The sequence below is a fragment of the Ruditapes philippinarum genome, unplaced genomic scaffold (genome assembly GCF_026571515.1).
Source record: "Ruditapes philippinarum isolate M1 unplaced genomic scaffold, ASM2657151v2 ctg1903_1_1_1_1, whole genome shotgun sequence".
Lineage (NCBI taxonomy): Eukaryota > Metazoa > Mollusca > Bivalvia > Venerida > Veneridae > Ruditapes > Ruditapes philippinarum.
Genome location: NW_026866018.1, coordinates 169,200 through 190,181, shown reverse-complemented (window position 1 = coordinate 190,181; position 20,982 = coordinate 169,200). Strand labels below are relative to the sequence as shown.

At 31.7% G+C, this 20,982-nt stretch overlaps 1 protein-coding gene across 9 annotated transcripts in view; it reads right to left on the bottom strand.

The window, feature by feature from the left end:
* The window catches only part of LOC132731005 (unconventional myosin-Va-like), a 122,949-nt gene that overhangs the window by 28,180 nt on the left and 73,787 nt on the right, over positions 1-20,982 (bottom strand). For 4 of the 9 annotated variants that reach the window (XM_060717097.1, XM_060717100.1, XM_060717102.1 and 1 more), the window contains 3 exons: positions 17,045-17,171; positions 15,879-15,956; positions 11,598-11,787 (listed from right to left, as the gene is read on the bottom strand). In XM_060717097.1, the coding sequence (XP_060573080.1) occupies positions 11,598-11,787; positions 15,879-15,956; positions 17,045-17,171 (395 nt within the window). Of the gene's footprint in view, positions 1-11,597; positions 11,788-14,481; positions 14,542-15,878; positions 15,957-17,044; positions 17,172-20,982 lie in introns of all 9 variants that reach the window. The other 5 variants (XM_060717101.1, XM_060717104.1, XM_060717105.1 and 2 more) reach the window with 2 other exon arrangements.

Genomic DNA, 20,982 nt, shown 5'->3' with positions numbered 1-20,982 from the left:
TATATACATGTTTGAATTCATTTTATTTTTTTTAAAGGGCGGTGGCCTAAGGTTGGCTTGGAGAGGATTTCAATTTAGTTTTCAAGTTTGAAATATGATAAATTTACGTTTGAATTCATTTGTTCAAAGGGGTGAGGTTAAAATGATTTTACATTTTAGTAGTTTTTTTTTTCTTGTTTTAGAATTACGTTCACATGTAAAAATTTGTATTTTTTTAGAGTTGAATTGGTTGATACTAAATACTGAGGGAGTTTATTAAAGGGACTCAATAAAGGTGTTAATGACACAACTGGAAATATATATATCACAATACAATAGTTAACCTGTTTATCTATCTATAATGCTTATTTTCAAACTTGTAACTATGAAAGCTTGTTAACACACCTCCTGGATTAGATGGGAATTCCCGGAAAACCCAAAATGTTCTTATTTCTAATTGGGATACGTCTATACGTCTTGGTACTAAATGTTTAACAATCATGCAGACATATAGCGCATGTACACATGTACTTCTCTATTGCTGAACACGTTAAACCGTAGAAATTTGACACTTCCGAAATCTAATTGATATTTTAACCCTTATCCTTTATAATGAAGTCGCACAAATTGCTTTAGAAACAGGAAAAAGGCTTTTCATGCATGATAATTAAGCTATTTGATACAGTGTTTTACACCAGGCAGTCTGAACTGAAGTGTATAAATCATATTTTTCACATGAAGTTAATAGCAAACCATGCTTAATATCTTAAATGAACTTCTTCCATCAAAAACATTTAGTATTTTTAGGGAAAATTTCAAAATATGTGTACTGACTGAAAAGCTAGGCTTATAAAGAAGATGGGCCCTTTACAGGGAATGTTGACATTTCAGTGTAACTAATATGTTAGATTTATGGCACTATCAAGCTACATGTATGATGAATCAGTACATATTATTTTGAAATTTTCCCTACAAATTTATTATTTACCATTTTATCATAATTATGAACAAACAAAACTTCATTTAAAAAAAATCTAACAAATCTTAAAATCACATTTAAAATTTCCTTACTTTCTTGAATCAAATTTAATGACATCGAAAATCCTGTATTTTCGCATTTATTTCACCATATTTTTTAATGATCACATTAAAATTCTCTTTTTAATCCCTGAATAATATTTTAACACAATGATAAAAAAACACAAAAGTTAAAAATCCTTTTTTTGTAAAATACACTTTAACTTGAAAACATTTAACAGTCCTATTTTCGTTTTACCCGAAAATTAAGTTTAAATACGATGTTCGAATGTTTACACATTTGGTTATATCAAAATAATAACATAGTGACATGATCCAGGTTTAAAACGTATGACATATTCTACCCACACTGTCTAATTCTACTTGTTCCCGATCAACCGAGACATTTAATCCTTCAGTCAGGCATTTAAACGCCCTTTCTACATTTATTGACAGTGATAATGCGATCTTTTCACTTTTCCTATCATCAGTAAGAGAGGCCTTGATTGTTCTTTTATAGTATTAAAACTTTAGTTTGTGTAATGATGGCCCAATGAAGTATTTGTTTGGGGTAATAACACTAATACTTTGGGTATCATTATTTTCCTCAGGTTGATATTTTTACTATTACTCACAAAGCTATGCTTTATTTATATATTAAACCTTAGTTTGTGTAATATGGCCTAATGCAGTATTTGATTCAGGGTAATAACACTAAATATCTTAGGTAACATTATTTTCCTCAGGATGATATTTTTACTATTACACACAAAGCTATGCTTTATTTATATAATTATTAAACCTTAGTTTGTGTAATATGTTCCAATGAAGTATTTGTTTGATGTAATAACACTAAATGCCTTGGGTAACATTTCAGGAGTTTTACAACTGTTAAAGAACTCAAAATTAAAGTGCAAGTCTTATAGTTAAGCAAAACACAACTGAAGTTTCTATAGAAATTAGCTTCATGTATCAAGAATTTCTAAGGAACGAAATAACAATCTATATAAATCCGGTTTAACCTTCATGTTGCTGGCGCCAATTGAATCTACCGATGCGTCCAGCGCAGACCAAGATCAGCCTTCACATCATTCTTTGCAGTTTGATCATGGTGTGCACTGTTTGCTGTCCAGTCAGTTTTTATATTGAAATTTTTCATTTTAATAAGGATGAATGGCTTTGCCAAAATTTAACCCTTAAAGTCCTGGAAACGTAAGAGTTAAGCCTTTGCCACTAGTATAGAGCCAGGCCAGTGCCTGCATGATCCGTGCAGTCCGACCTCAGGCTCTATACTGTTGGCTGATAAACTTTACATATTCAAATTGATATCCCTAAAATTGACAATGGACAGTCCCAAAATTGGAAGTGGGACAAGTCCATTTAAAATATTCAGCATGTTCGGGTTTAGAAGAGGGGTAAGCGTTAATATTTACACATTCTTTATACATTGTTTTTTCTCTTCATTTTGTTAAAGATCCTGTATGTTTTGTGATTGATATTGTAACTGTGTGTATACCACATTTGCAATAAATTATATAATTTATGTTTATAATTATGCAAATAAAACAATTTTCAAACATCGAAGAATATGTAAAATGTGTACTACAAATATTTGTGCACATTATATTTAACCAATAAATTATATGAATTCATTTCTTATTGGAAAATTTGACTTAAAATTTATAGAAAATAATTTTCTAATTAACTCCCTTTATTTACATGAAATGTTGAATTCGGTAATATCTTTATAAATAATACTTATTGGAACCTACAATACTGACAAATCTTCGTTTGAGCATCATATTTATGAAATAAAACCATGAAAAATGTGTTACAGGATCTTTAAGTTTATTAACTGGCACCACAATAGAACCACTGACTTTATAAGATATAGCTCCCTTACATGAAAGAAAACTAAAGTCTCTTTAGTGAGTGGGAAAACTAAACACATTTTAAACCGTAAATGTTGACAATGAATGCATAACATCGTAATATTTAAATCTTTATTCATCATCACAAAATTATTCAGCCTATTCAAACCATTATAAACATTATTTGTTTAAATTTCGATATCACAATTTGGGAAAATTTGTCTATAATTCCATACCAAAACATTGTACTTATACCAGTATTTATTCACACAATCTATCTATTTAAGAAAACTCGAGGATTATTAAATATGTAAACATATCGCATTTGTTAAATACTGAAAAAAAATCTCGAAACATTCCTTATTTAACAGTATTGTATCACTTTTGTTTGTTTGTTTGTTTATTTCATTTTTACGCCTTTTCCAACAGTATTCAGTCATATAGGCAGGTAGTTTCCTAACCATCGTTCCTGGAGAGTTACACCAGTACTAGACTACCCTCCTCCGCGCTAAACTACCAAAGCATCTCCCGGGGAACGAACCCACGCCAGAGAGGTAATTGGATTAGAAGTCATTGACTCTAACCCCTCGACCACGGAGACGGTATTGTATCACTTAAATCCTGTTCAACACAATTTTTATATAATGAACTTGCCCTCCTTTATATGCCTTATGAACTTTGGATCAGTACATTCTTGTTTTAAAAGGGTGTCAATGCCAAAAAGCTTAATTTGAGCAGTTTACCTTATTGAGCCAGACTCTAGGTTAGTCTGGAAATGCAGATTTATCCAAGATATGCATAATAGTCAACTTAATCCTTTACTATGCTAAATATCTAAAATTGACAAATTTCAATCATGACAAAACTGTTCATTATTTTAAGGGAAAATTTCAAAAAACGTAGTGACTGAATAGCCATCAAAGCAAAGCCTGATCAGACCACAAGGATAATTTTGCTTGCTCACTGATCTTGGTCTGCATGGAAAGAATTAATTGCCACCCGAATGACCTAAAGCAGGCTGCAAAGGCTTACTTGAGGTCAGAAACTTAAGAAGTGGCGTTAGAAAAGTCATAAATATCTACTTTCAGCCCTTTCAATCCTATATTATGTTTATACCTACAGACATCTGTAACAGCTTTGTTACACTGATATATAATGTATATATAATATATATAAATATAAAGGTAGATAGATGATCTATATAGAATGCAGAATTGTTTATCAGGCCATATAAACCTGATGATGAAAGAGATTTATTATAACTGATAGTAAGGTGATAAGTCATCAAGAACTTAATACCCTGCGGTCTGGAGACCGCAGGGTATTGGTACGCAGTTACATTTTGAGGCATGGAGTCGCACGTGACCTGTTTTCGGTACATGGAGGAACATGTGATCTGTAAACCGTATATGATTGGTTAATTGACCTTTTCGAAAACCCAGCTAAAAACCGTTTGCCTGTACGTTACGGATTTACCTGTAGGAGACTGAATTACACCTAATTGAGAACATGATATTTCTAATTTTCTACAATTATTTTACCGTTTAAGGTGGAAAACCTTGAATGATGTCTTTGAAAATTATCAATGTTTCTTCAATATCTATCTCAAATTTTACAAACAATAAATTGTTTATACTGAAAATCTACAAAATTAAAATATTCGTAGTGGCATCTGCCATAATAAATAGAGATATTTTCTGCGTAAACTTGTGTGTTTACTTTATTTATTTTTGCTCGGAATTATTCATAAAATGGTAGGCCTATTTAATCATTTTCTGAAAAAGAAATAATTGTTTTATGTTCGACATTCTCCGGTCTTCAACGGTCACATACAGTTTCCAAAGACCTTCTTCTATATTGTTCGATTATTGTCAACTATGTTCCTGTTACAAACGTTTATTTATTCCCCCTCTCAAATAATGTTGAAAATAGTTAAATGAAATATCTTTATATCATTAAAATGTTCACCGCAGAAAACCATTTTACTTGTACTTAATTCTACACATTATGGAAATATTCACTGTGAGATATCAATAATGCTTTCGCTTATGTTGAAATGAAATATAATGCCTTAATTCTTGTGTCATATTATTGAATATTTTTTAAAGTTTTAAACTGTGATATACATTGTAGTACTCCACCATGCATGCAGGCTAGGTTTTACCTCGCACCAACAAAGTATAGGCCATATGGCCACTTTGCAGGAAGACCTCACAAGTGGTTAAAAGAATGTAGCATTCCATCATACAAGCCCTTCCAAGCCTATAATTTCAACCTGCATCCAAGTATCTGAGGTAAAGTATGTCTCTTAACCTGCAAGAACCAAAAGTGATCAGCCTTTGCCACCAGTATAGAGCCAGGCCAGCCTGCAAATCTGTGCAGTCTCACCAGGCTCTATACTGTTGACGCTCAATTTTTGTATTTTAATATTGAAATCCCTTAAAACTTTGAATGGACTGTTCCAAATTCAAAGCTCAGGACAGATCCATTATAGAAACATAGTAAGTTAAGGTTTGATAAAGAATCAGTTAAAGAGATCTTGGGTAAATAAATTTCAGCATGATATTATGCTCATTATTGCATTTTAATGATTATTGAAATCCTTTGGTGAAACCTGAAATCAATAAATTTATAATGCTGCATTAAATTTCATTTAACTTCATTTATTGAACAATATAATTCTGAGACAGTATCATGGCCATATAAAATATGATAAGAGAATTTCAAAGTTCATTCCTTTATAGGGAGTACTGAATCAGTAATATTAACTTGTATGAAAAATCTGGTAAAATTAAGGAACAATTAATCCATCAAAATTAAGCAATAAAAATAACAATATTAAATGAATATTGCAGACTCAGTTTTATTGCTGTTCACACAACAGTGACCACTATCTGACTTATAATATTTACCCCCAACTTCTTTCAGAGACCCTCAATTATTTAATATCGTAAAATACGTAATTAAAAGAACCCTAATTAAAAAATGATAAGATGCAAAACAAAGCGTACAATTGTCTTAGCGTAACATATTTTAACGAAGTGTATCAATCACTTATATATACATGACTGTATGTTGTCAGTGTCAGAGTCCCCCTGTTACAAATTCAGGTAGTCATTTAACATAATAATTAATTTATAACCCAATTCTTTCTTCCTTTTTTGTTGTGCATATATAGACATAAATGTTGTAGATTACAAATACTTATTTTACCTACAATATGTCATCTTTTAGTCCTTTTTCCTTGTTTAACTTTATTAGGAATCATTCAATATCATCGACATATACTGAATTGTGCAGAAAATATTCAAAATCCTCTTGGAAAATTTCATTCTAAAAACCATCAATCGTCCAACTTGAAAACTATACATTTATTCCTGAAATACTTTCCAAAACTATCACACCGGAACACATATTTGTATCACTAGCCTGGATAAGAACACACATACAAAAATTAACCTAGTAAAAATAGAATAAAATTCGGAATAAAAGTCCACTTTGCATTCATAAAATGATCTTAAATTCCCCCTAAAAAAATAATCCAAATAATGAAGTTCTGTTATTCATTCACCATACACAACTATAATATTCCCATCTCATTGTGTGTCACTTATTCCATATTACTTAACACTCTACCGTCCATAAAAGAAATAGTTTTAAAATGTGCACACATAGTTACACAAACGTTTCTATTAAAGGTAAATTCACACCAGCACTTATAATCTATGGTCTCCTAACCTTGATTATTTGTATAAAAGCCATTATAGCTGCAGGGTGCGTTATTTCTGACTAGATTAAATAACTGACCCCAAAATTTTTTTTTCACAAGCAATACTTTTTGGATTTTTGAATGAATGAATGACTAAATGTGATAATTGACCAAGTAAAATGGTTGCAATTAAACAAACTACTACTAATTGGTTTGACACATGTCAACAATATTGGGTCAAGGTTTAATGGAGATGTAAAGGTTTTATGTTTAATTTTAAGGCTGATATTTGCAGATAAATCTAATTTTAATTATATCCTTTTCCTTTCTTTTTTCATCACATAAATAAGATTAGTTTAAATGAACCAGCTTCTTGTTTCTTTTTTTCCTCAAAAAGATTGATAAATTAAACATTTTAGTTTTGATTTTCCTAAAACAGTTAAATATAAATTAAAATTTACCCTAAAACAGTTAAATAAAAAAATTATATAAAATTTACATTCATCCTAAAACACTTACATGTAAATGTACAGTTAAACCTGATTAGTTATGAATTTTACTCAAAACAGTACACAATTAAATCAAATATTCTTATTACTTTTTTCTTTTACACAATTAAATCAAATTTAATATTTTAATATAATTTATCCCCTTCACAATAAAATTTGATCAAATATTAATATAACTTTTGTCACACATTTAATTCAAATCAAATATTGATTTAACTTTTGAAATTTTTTAACGAGTACGATATGTTTACAACATCCTACACAAGTCCCGATAAGTAAACTGAATACTATTTATTGCACTCAAAACTTTATCACTAACATTTTTTGTAGCAAACTATAATATATACTGTATACAAAATATATATCAAGTTTTAAACACCAGGAATTTAAAAAAACCTGTTATCTTTTTACCTTAAAACCAAAACACTTCCTCAATTTTCCATCAGCGAAACAAAAAACAAAAAAAAACACACACGCACATTACATACCGAAACTTAATAATCATGCAACTAAATCCATTTATAAACATTGAACCACTGATGTAAGAGGCAATATATAGTTTTTACCCCTTCAATTCAATTATTGTTTTACAAAAAAAAAGTGAGCGAAAGATAAATAAATAAAACGCCCCACACAAGTGTATGCACAATAAAATATTATCACTTGTCAAAATCCATTGTAAATAGTTAATTAGGTACAAGGACATAAAAAGCATACACATGTATACATCGTCAGAATTTTACAATGGTTTTTATCATTTCCTTCCATATTACATGTGTATCTTCTTTCTTTTTTTTTCGCCCCAGTCGTTACCTTTACGAAAAATATCTGAATGCATCTCAAGTGTGACCGTGTGTCATAAAGGCAAACTATCATATTAAACGATAAATTATCCGCAGCAGTGTGTAGCCATGCAACAAATAGATTTACACAAATTAAAAATATGTAAATTTTGCTGCATATTTTTGACATTATGCCTAATTAACATTGTGTTAACCTTAGTGCAATAACTGATAAACTGCTATTAAATTTAAAAGGACTTATTATGGTGTTGCACTAAGGTGACAAAATTTCATTTTCTCTAGTAAAGGAATGGAATGAATAACTTTTTTTTAAAACACAACTGTATACAAAAAAAGATGCTAAAGATTTTTTTTCAGGAAGATAAAAAAAAATTTCATTTTGAAAAACATCAAAATACAACAGCAGCTTATTGCTACATTCATTTTAATTTAAAGGCCAATTATGCCAAATAAATGATTTTATTTAATTTCTCTAAAGCTTTTTATTTTTAAAAGAAGTAACTAATCGGCCAATTACCTGAACAATCTTTTGCTTCTTTTGTTTGTTTGCAATTAAAACAGTAGCAATTTAGTATTTTGCATGAAAGTCAAAATACTACTTCGTTTACATTTTGCTACCTTCATCACAAATTATTTCATATTTATCGCTACTTTCTTCAGGTAGGAATAATGTAATTGCTTTTAAACCATTATTTTAACGTTATTAAATTTACATATACCCATTTTGAACAAGTAAACATTTATTCATTTCTGAGGCATAATGTGCCTTTAATGAAACTTAAGAAAATTTCTAATATGCTCAAAATTATAATTATAAATAGTCTAAGACAGTCTTTTTTTTTTGCTAATAACACGATGAGGCCATAGTTATACGGATAAACATGGCATCCCTTTAAAATTCTGACATTATTTGTGAGTTTTTAAGGACAGTTATTAATACACTGATGGGTTTACTCTGGGAATCAAATACTTCAAACTGGTCTTAGAATATAATGAATGGTGACAGGTAGTCAACGATTTATTTGTCTTAGTTTTCCCCTAGCCATCAGGACACTTCTAGAAAATCCGATTTTCATAAGCATAATCCTTACAGGCAATGTTTAATTGGTCCTTGAACAAATGCAGAACTTGTATCTTTTAATCTTTTTGTCAATTTGTCAAGAAGCTAATTCATCACATTCAGACAGCATTAGTACGCTACCTAATGTTGTAAGAATGTATCAAGTCTAATCATATTGATCATTCCAACATGTTGAAGTAAATTCTATATATGAGCCGCGTCATGACAAAACCGACGTAATGCGTTTGCAACCAGCATGGATCCAGATCACGATCCATGCTGTCCGCTTACCAACCCTATTACAAGTAAAGAAACTGATAGCCAACAGCATGGATCCTGATCAGAATGCGCGGATGCGCAGGCTGGTCTGGATCCATTTTGGTCGCAAACGCATTACGTCGGTTTTGTCATGATGCGGCACAATATTACCATTATATAACTTCATATTATACCTCCTGTACAGGACAGAACCCTAATGTATATTACGATCAGATATCTTTGATATATATCTCCACCCACTTCTGATATCTACATTGTATAATGAAATTCCTTTTCTTATATCTTTAATGTCATCCACATTTAATGTACACTTATTTCTGATATCTTTAATGTACATCCAATTTTGATCTAATCCAAATACATGCACTGTTGATATCTTAAATGTACATCCACTTTTGTACATCCATTTTTGATATATTTCGTGTACATCCACTTTTTACTCTTCACTAGCTGTACATCCAGATATGATATTTGTAATGCACATCTAATCACCTCAGATATCTGTAATGTATGTCTCCAAATCTGATATCTATAGTAGCATCCATTTCTTTTATCTTTAATGTACACCCATTTCTGATATATTTCATGTACATCCATTTTTGGTTTCTTTATATTATATTCAAATATCATAGCTTTAATGCACATCTACTCACTCCTGATATCTTTAATGTACATCCATTTTTTATATCTTTAATGTACATCCATTTCTGATACCTATAATGACATCCTTTTCTTATATTTTTACTGTACATCCGCTTCTAATATCTTTAAAAGACATCCATTTCTTATACATGTATCTTTAATGTACATTTTTTTCTGATATCTTCAATGCTGTTTGTTTTATGTACAAAACAAACAAACAAAAACTTTAATGCTATATTTATGTACATCCACTTCTTATATATGATAGTGTACATTAATTTCTGATATCTTTAAGGCATACCATTGTCTGATTATCTTTAATGTACATCTACAATAGCTTTCCATATTTCTCTTCGATTAGTTGAGCTAAGTACTACACTACAAATTAAACAGTATTCTATAAACTTCACCATACTCCTCAATGATTGAAAATAATTACTGTAAGAACCTACCTGTATTATCTCCCTCTACCTTCTCTAATGACAGGGGCAGACAATTTGTAGCTACTAGACGAGACTAAAAATACTCACATAAAGACACGGTCCCATCATAATAATGTTGTTGTTTTTTGAAAGAGGCGTACAGTTTTGTAGCTTTCTGCTTTCAGGCTGCTAGACAAGAGTAACCAGCTTCAAGACAAAGTACTACCATATAATAATGTTGTGTTTTAGATAAATTATGATACCTCTACATGTTTACATCTTACCTTTATATTGTTGACAATACTCTTGCTATAGCTTTTAATCAATTTTTTTTTAGTAAAATAAACCACTGGGTAATTTGTAAAAAGATACATGTAGTAAGAATTCTGTAATGGCCTTAGGTCACTCAATTGCATAAACAATCAGGGGTACGTTTCATTAACGATCTTACGTTATCGTAACTCAAATTTGAACGTAACTTTTTACGTAAGCAGAACTTACCTATTTATTTGCGTTTCACTAAACTTTTTTAGATACGCATTTGTGTTAGTTTAAAGGTAAAGTTACACTTACTTAGTACTGGCGTAAATTGCACATTCTGTTAAGTGAAACGCAACTAACGTAAATTTATGTTTACCGTAAGTCCAAATTTACGTAAAAAGATACGCAAAAGTTACAGTTGTTAGTGAAACGCTCGCCAGATATCCAAGTCAGAGTCTGAGTTTTTAAATGTTTATGTCAGACACTATATTTGTGAATATCCACCCTGACCTGATGGCTCACATCAATCCACAGGTTCTAGTAGAGCCCAAAAATAAACATTATGAAAACCATTCTTACATAATTATATATTGTAGAATTTGATTGGTGGAATTTTGTAATGTCCAATGGTAAAGTTAAACATGTGGACTGGTCTACTAATATCTACATGTAATTAATTAAAATGTAACATTCACAATGAATACCAGTCTTGTCAAGTGGAATTTAGTTGGCAGACTGGGCGGTGGAATCTGGTTGGCTCTTGGCAGACTTTGGGCGGTGGAATTTGGTTGTCAAACTTTGGTCAGTGTACTTTGGTAGGAAGAATCCTAATCGGCCAATGGTAAAATTTCATAGCCAATCATCCTGCATTATAGTTAATACAATGCCCATTTTATACAGACTACATTACCCTACTTGTCCTACAGCAGATTCTACACTAGAAATGAGCGAGAAATTTAAATTTTCAATCTCTGGTAGAGATTTATTTGTAGACTGGCACTCGAATCTCTAAATTGGGAGTGAAAGAAAAAGGTACCAGACTAACCTGATGATATCACGCTGAGATTTATACGCCATTGTCAACTCGTTATCTTCATTCACGATATTGTCCTGGCCGCCATATGACTGTTTGGCTACGGAATGCGTGGAGATGCTCTTCTCTGCGAGTAACGCTCGTAATTGTAGACACTCTTCTCGTCTTCTCTCTAACTCATCTGTCATCGCCTCAAACTGATCTAAAAACAAATTGATTGCGACACATAATTGTCAAGTTATGTATTTACGCCCTGTTACGCATATGACGCAATAGTATGCTATTAACATGTTACGTTATAAACGCAACTTCCAAATTTTTTTTCTTTCTTTGTTTATGATACACAATAAAGGGGTACGCACCTGGAAAGACATGTTTACATTCCCGATAATTATGTTAAACATCATCTTTAGCCACTTTGGCCATGGACATCAAACGGAAACTCTAATATTTTCAAACTAAAGTGACCTAATTTTCATTGTTTCAATAATTATTATATTAGAGTGTTAGATATCATAACAAGAGCTGTCAGTAGGACAGCACGCTCGACTATTCTAAGTGCTTGATAGTAAAAGAGCCTTTATAATGTTAAATTTTCTAAGTTCACAAAAGGGCTAAATTTTTTTTATAAATTCATGTTATAGGCCTTAGAGCTCAGAGTCTAATTATACAGTATTGGCTTGACTATTCAGAAGGTAATGTCAGGTAATGTCACAAGGGTGTTTTATTGAGTATAATAATACTTATTACCTATGAATACATAAATTTGACAGACAAGGTACAAAGGCTTGTTATTAAGATGTTTTATCAAGTAAATCACTGCTTTATTATTATGAATGCATAAAATTGTCCCAAAAAAGGCACAAACCCTTCAGTAGTTATTGAGACAACAGCTTACATGTGCAAGCAAAACTTTACCATGAATTTCTAAGTTGAAAAAGGGGAGAAAAATCACCCTAAATGCAAGATAGAATTATGGATCTTTGTCAGTGACCTACAATTATGACCCTAAATGCATATGTGAAGTTTTAAATAAATATCTTCAATAGTTATTGAGATATGTAAAACTACCATGTAAACATTAACCAAGAGACTAAGTAGAAAAGGGGATATGAATCAGCCTTAATGCAAGATAGAGTTTATGGAACTTGGTCAGTGACATACAATTATGACCCTCCAATTATGACCCTAAGTGCATGTGTAAAGTTTTAAGTAAATATCTTTGAAGACCTTTAACCAAAATTTCTAAGTTTCAAAGGGGCAAATAATTCTGCAAATATTGCAGGCAGAGTTATGCAATTTTGCAAACTGATGTACATTGTTACTATAAAAGAGTATTTTAAATTTCAATTGAATATCTCAAGCAATAATTGAGATATTTGACTTTAAAAAAAACTTTAACCAAAATTTCTAAGTTCCAAAGGGGCATAATTCTGTCAATATTGTAGGCAGAGTTATCCAACTTGTCAATCTGATGTACCTTGTTACTATAAATAAGTATTGTAAGTTTCAATTGAATATCTCAAGCAATAATTGAGATATTTGACTTTACAAAAAACTTTAACCAAAATTTCTAAGTTAAAAAGGGGCATAATTCTGTCAATATTGTAGGCAGAGTTATCCAACTTGTCAATCTGATGTACCTTGTTACTATAAATAAGTATTGTAAGTTTCAATTGAATATCTCAAGCAATAATTGAGATATTTGACTTTACAAAAAACTTTAACCAAAATTTCTAAGTTAAAAAGGGGCATAATTCTGTCAATATTGTAGGCAGAGTTATCCAACTTGTCAATCTGATGTACCTTGTTACTATAAATAAGTATTGTAAGTTTCAATTGAATATCTCAAGCAATAATTGAGATATTTGACTTTACAAAAAACTTTAACCAAAATTTCTAAGTTAAAAAGGGGCATAATTCTGTCAATATTGTAGGCAGAGTTATCCAACTTGTCAATCTGATGTACCTTGTTACTATAAATAAGTATTGTAAGTTTCAATTGAATATCTCAAGCAATAATTGAGATATTTGACTTTACAAAAAACTTTAACCAAAATTTCTAAGTTAAAAAGGGGCATAATTCTGTCAATATTGTAGGCAGAGTTATCCAACTTGTCAATCTGATGTACCTTGTTACTATAAATAAGTATTGTAAGTTTCAATTGAATATCTCAAGCAATAATTGAGATATTTGACTTTACAAAAAACTTTAACCAACGCAGACGCCGACGCGGACGCGGACGCCGACGCCGGGGCGACTACAATAGCTCTCATATTCTTCGAATAGTCGAGCTAAAAAAAATAAGATATCAAGTAAAATAATATAATATAAAATGTTAGAATGATTAATATAATTATATCAATATCATTTCTGTATCATTAAGGAATGCAAAGGGAAATGGTTGGGTTGTACATTGTATTTTGGGTATATTGTTGTGGATGTGAGAGAGGGAGGGGGGGTTGTTTCTTTTTTCTGATCAGGACAGTATAATGTAAAATATTACTATCAGAAGAAAGTTGTTCCTTTTGGTTTATTATTATGAGATTCTTGTCATGCAATATACAATGTATATATGAATTTCAATGAGGAGGGTAGGAAAGGCATACTGCAAAAGTCATTATTACTAGTGGAGCACTAATTTTAATGGTTCTTATTGATAGGTCTTGACATCCACACACTTTTGATTCGACAAAATTTTCCACAGAAAAGTTTGGATATGAACTCAAAGAACAGAATGAGCAAGCACATGGAAATAGTCTTATAATATACATGATTCTATAAGGCTGGGAAGACAGGCAAACTTTTTCTCAGTTCATAAGTTTAGGTTTTTTTTGTTAGCAAGATATATATAGATTTATCTATCGAGTCAAGAGCTGCATGCAAATGATATACCAGTTATAGCCTTATATCCTTCACCCGTAGCCTTCCTGAATCCAAGACTTAATCTTCGAGCTGTTAACATAATAATTACAGTAACATATCTTCAATACCAAGACATACTATTCCTAATAAATGTACCAAAGGGCAATGCTTTAAAAAGACATATAATTAGTTATAAAGATTTTTGACAGGTTATAATTACGGCCCTATATAATCAACTGTTTGCATATATATAGGGTTATATTGTAAACAACCATTTCTATACAGCCATATAACATTTCAGGCATGATGACTTTATAAAAAATTTATAATTCAGCAAACTTCATTTTTTTTTAAGAGAAAAAAAGAAAAAGAGATTTCTCCAGAAATTGACAGCAGACATTATCCAATCAAAAGAGACCTTACAAATGCGCCGTTTTATAATATTTCTAATAAATGTACCGAAGGGCCAAGCTTAAAAATACACTTCAGAAAGGTGCCATTTAGAAAAAATTTCTCTTAAGCTTCATATTTCTTCAAATAAATGATCTTATATTGTTAGTTAATATAAAGATTCCACCCCTTCACACTTTATTTCTACATACAGCTCACATGATGGTTCGAACCAGCCCCCCCTATATTACTACTGGTGCGCTAAACAGTCATAGCAGATCAATGACTAACATACATAATTACATAAATCAGTAACTTTAACAATACTTCATTAAAAAACCCTTTCTGGAAACAAGAAAATAAAATTATATGTAAATAAAAAAACAACAACTTGTCTCGCACATAAAGGGACATGATTACCACAGGTATAAATAGCCGAGTCAGATTTTGGCTTTTAACAGTGTAAATGGTAAATTGTTGTAAAATGCTACATAATGTGCAAAAACAATTGGATTTTGTGCATTGTTGAAATACCGTATTGTTTCCAATTAACGCCCCCTCTCTAATTTGTGCCCCAAAACCCACCCCCCTCCCACAATATGTAGGAAAAAACCTCTAAGAGCAATAAAATAATCTAAATATTTTTATTTAAAAAGAACAATTAATGGCACTGTCAAGTAATGTAAATCATTAAAATAATAATGATAATACTGTATTCTATATTAGATCATAATAATGATTAATGATTTTTATAATTGATTATATCTTTGAATATTTGATAAACAATCATATTTAAATGCACATTTTAAAAGTTCTAATAAGCACGTTCCCCCCCACCCCCTGGAAAAAATGGAAGACCCGGGGGGGCAATAACTAGAGACAATTGAACTATATCTTTGATAATTTGATAAACATACAGTAGTTAAATGCATATTTTAAAAGTTTTAGGCACCCATCACCCCCTGGAAAAATGGAAGACCCGGGGGGCACTAACTAGAGACAATACAGTATGTGGATATAAGCGTATTAACTGATACCGTTAATAATTTTGGACGGATCTGGTACGGTTTTTGTCGGATCCTCGGATTTGTGACGGCGCAAACTCATTCTATGACCTAGTGACAGATTAATTGTAATTGTATACCTAAGTGTTTGCCTATAATCTGATGTCATAAAAGGTATGGTTAAGGTGTCTGCCTCTCAACCCAGGGATCATAGGTTTGAACCCTAATCTGGTCAAGACCATCAGAGTTTTCATTATTAACCGATTGGTGATCCAAACCATCGGTTAAAATGCCTGTTAATTAAAGTATTACCCTTTAATTAAAGTATTACCCTTGACCCTTGGAAAAATTGGTTGTTTTCTTTAGAGCATCTGTTGCCTCTGATAAAAATGAAAACCCTGGACCATGTGAGTCTCTGGCAAGCATTAATATTATTTTATTCAACTTGTTCAATAAATTCAGTAATGTTCAACTTACACAAACTTAATATTCTTTTTATCACATTCCAAAACCAATCGAAAAATAATCATTTTTCACTGATGCGCCAAAAGTGTAACACTAACAATTAGTACATCTTTACATTGTACAAAGCAAATGACGTAACATCAAAATATATGCACAGGTGTGCAATACCAGTTTTACGCAGTCGCAAAGGCAGCACAGGTGTGCGATAAAAAGAAATATGTATTTGGTTACATTGGAAACATCATGAGATATTATTATTGTCTAAAAGTTTGTTTTGTTGGGTCACACCTTCACTGTAAAGGTCGTGGGTCACACCTTCACTGTAAAGGTCGTGGATCACACCTTCACTGTAAGGTCGTTGGTCACACCGTTACTGTAATGTCATGGGTCACACCGTTACTGTAAGGTTGACATGGGTCACACCGTCACTGTAAGGTCGTGGGTCACACCGTTACTGTAAGGTTGACATGGGTCACACTGTCACTGCAAGGTTGTTGGTCACATCCTCACTGTAAAAGTCTTTACTGGTGGACTTAGACCTCAGTGTATTATTTCAGGCACATGAGTAGAACCCCGGAATTTCAACAAACTCAAGCTGGATATCTACCTCGCATACTCATTTTCATATAACTGATTAAATTTCATTGAATAAAGAACAGTACACATTAATTTAAGAATTTGAGATGACATGCAAAATGGTCGACACTCTAAAAGAACGTGATCAAAAATATTACCTAGGAATTCTTTACCAGCAGCTGTCGTTTTACCGCCTTTATTAAAGTTGGTCGTCTTGGCAATGGATTCCATAAGTTTGGCACATTCTCGTTTAAGTTTGTCGTTTTCATTCTCCAATTCTTGCATCTGTTTTAAACACAGAAAATTCAAAAAACATTTTAGGACATTTAAATACTTGCGGTGACAATTTTTTTTTACTTATTTAAAGGGAAATTAAGACAGTCATGCAATGCATTTCTATACTGATAAATGTACGAAATATTAAAAATGTTGGCTTCAATACGAAATTAATAAAATATTGATTTTTTTTTTCTAAAATTTAAAACCAAAAATTACAGATATAAAATATTTAAATTACAGCTACATGCCTCCAGGTGAGCACACAAAGTACATGTAAAAAAAAAATTTGCTGAAATATTTTTTCAAGATTTTGTCCATTAACCCGCTAGATTTGAAAGTGATGAACCAGCTTTGCCATGAGTACAAAGCAAGGCCTGGGTCTGCGCATCCATGCACATCCATGCAGTCTCAGACCAGGCTCTATATTGTTCGCCTAAAATGGACGCGGCACAAGTCCATTTTTTTGGAAATGTTTTACTTCGCACCAACACAGTATAGGTCATATGGCAACTTTTCCAGCTTTACTGGTGGATAGAAGACCTGAGGTGGCATTCCATGTATTATTTCAGGCACGAACAAGCACCTGCGTTGAACCACCAATGTTCCTTAAGTTGGCTGAATAACCTCCTCACACGAAAGAATCCAAAGTCCCTGCCGGGATTCGAACCCAAAGTGGTGAGGGGCAAGTGTTTTGAAGTCAACAACCATAATTTTTGTTTGATTTGGTTTTACGTCACACTGACACAGAATAGGTTATTTGGCGACGTTCCAGCTTTACTGGTGGAGGAAGACCTCAGGTGCCCTTCCGTGCATTATTTCAGGCACGAACGGGCACCTGTCAGTAGAACGACCAACGTTCCGTAAGATAGCTGGATAGCTTCTTCACATGAAAGAATCCAAAGTCCCTGTCGGGATTTAAACCCACAGCGGTGAGGGGCAAGTGGTTTGAAGCCAACGACCTTAACCACTCGGCCGCGGACGCTCTACAACCATAATTAATTAATATCAACTGAATTAGCCATTTTAATTATCTAAATAAATTACCCCATTACTGAAGAAGACTTTGAAACGTCATTCATTAAGTAAATCTATTTGAATAATAGGTTTTCGGCAACTCCTTTATTCTTTCATTCGAACTATCATGAAATATATTTCTTAAAATCCAGCCATTTTGAAAACATTTTTTAAATTTCCTTAAGAAATTGCATCAACCTGGAAGAAATTTTATCAACCTGGAGGAGTGTTGCGTTTATCATGCATATGAAATATCACAATAATGTTAAAATGAAATAGAAAATATTCAAATAATTATCTAAACATTTATTCAAAGAAAAAAAACTGTCCCATAAAATACAAAAGAATATGTTCTTTTAAATCTATACTGGAATTCATATTTTTCTTTTCTGTCTATAATAATTTTACAAAAGTATTTCAGTAGTACTATATCACAGATCTTGTTTGTTTAAAAAACAATTTGATATTCGGAACAAGATACCCCTAAGGGGCCATTTTTGCTCACCTGATCAAAATGGATATAAATATTTATTTATTGGTGACCATAAAGTTCATCCCTGAACACTTTGTACTCAGGTGAGTTAAAAACTATATTAACAGTTTTTTCAAAAAAACATTTTAAAAGGACAAACTTATCACCTTTTTTTGCGAAGTAAAAATGAGCAAATATCAGCATAATGATGATTGAATTTCAGTTTTAGTAGTTTCTAAAATGTTAATCTAAGAAAACCTATATTAATACAATAATGTTATACTGACTATTCCATTCTAATGAGTTAGTTATTAAGCACACTGCAAGCTTATATATAAAATCAACCATATATCTATACACATAAGTCTATTTCACTACACCAAAAAAAACAAAACAAACAAAACCCCCCAAAAAAAAACAAAACAAACAAAACAAAACAATAACAACAAAAAAATTACCTAACAAACGACCCCAAAACAAATCATAACCCACTTAAAATTTATCTCTTGTTAAAAAAATTCAGTTTTACATTTCATACTTCAAATGTCATACTGATATGTTGCCATAACAACAAGGTAAACCGAGTCATAGTTAACTACAAGCATTCAAGTTTGTTTTTTTTTTTTTTTTTTTTTTTTTTAATTTTTCAGTCTGAGGGTGGACAGCACCACAGTAGGACTAACAAGGAGGACAGAATGTATTATGGTCCCCACCCTCTGCCTCCGTCCCCATCCCAATAGACTTATATTAGCTAGAGTATATGGATAAATATTGCAGAAATATTGACACAAACACACACAATAAAACCTAACAAGATAAAGGGTTGCCCATGTTAAGTTGGCGATGTGTCCTGAATAAAGAAAATGCATTGTGGTCCGATACCACTAACATTGCTTTTGTAATGACCGTCAACCAATAACCATTATAAAGGATAATATCACTCCATCAGTGTCAACATTAACCCTTACTTTCTTTTATTTTATTATTTTTTTTTTTTTATTTATTTATTTTTTTTTGGGGGGGGGGGGGGGGGGCTAGGGTTTACATGGCACAAACTAAGAATAGGTCATATGACGACTTTCCAGCTTTTACTGGCAGAGGAAGACCTCTAGTGCCATTTCCTGCATTATTTCAGGCACAAAAAACTTAAAAGGCAACTGAGTAAAACCACTGACATTCTGTAAGCTAGCTGGATAGCTTCCTCACATTAGAGAATCAAAAGTCCCCATTCTGGATTCAAACCCACAGCTACAATCATGGGGTAAGTGGTTTAAAGCCAACGGACCTCCTCTTTCTGATTCTACCCATGTGGCCTGTGCAGGGTCGGCACAGCCTTGCTGTGTGATCATTGTTTGATTTTCAGTCATTAAATATTTCAAAATTTCCCCCAAAATTGAAGAATGGTTTTGTCCCAATTAAACAATGGACAAGTCCATTTAAGATATTTAGTGTGGTAAGGGTTGTTATTACTACAATATCTACAATATGGACATTAAAACATTTATGTCAGTTTATGAAATTATTACTCTTCAATGTAGGTTACCTTCAATATATAACTTTTTGTTATAATTATATATACATATAATTATGCACGTATTACTTACTTTGTTTGCTACTTTGCAAATTTTCCTCTATTTTAAAGATTTAGAAAATCAAATTTATTTACATTCAAACTTACCACTGAACAAAACAAAAAAAGAATTAAAATTATTAGTAGTAGTATATTATTTAACTGATGAAAAATCATTTTCATGTTGTATTTATTTTCCTTCTAATAACACATCCAGCATATTTTTTCTATTTTCAATGATAGCATTTTTTATTTTAATTTTTCCATGATGTAAGCTTAACTTTTTTCTTTGATGTAAGCAATTTTCATATTGCTAAAAATAACGAGACAAAACTTTTGCAAACACAGCTAAGAAAGCACTGCAACAGACTAAAGCTAAACTACAATATCAAAATATGATATACAAACATTTCTGCCAAATCCAGCATTTGAGGTCAAGAAAATCTCCCTAATTAAACGGTGCCCCCCCCCCCCCCCCCAAAAAAAAAAAAACCCAAAAAAAACACAAGAAAATGAATAGGTCATAACTTTAAAATCTTGGATTTTACAATGCATGGAGAATCTATCTAATTTATATTTTGGAATAAAAAAAATTCTTTTTTAGTGCAATAACTGGTTAACTCCTATTAAATTTAGAAGGACTTAACCCGTAACTACACTAAGATTGCTATGAGTAATATATAAAAAATTTCCATGAATTTGTCCAGAGATTTATTTCAGGGATCCCCTATTCCATCCCCTATTCCCCTCTCCCTTGTGTT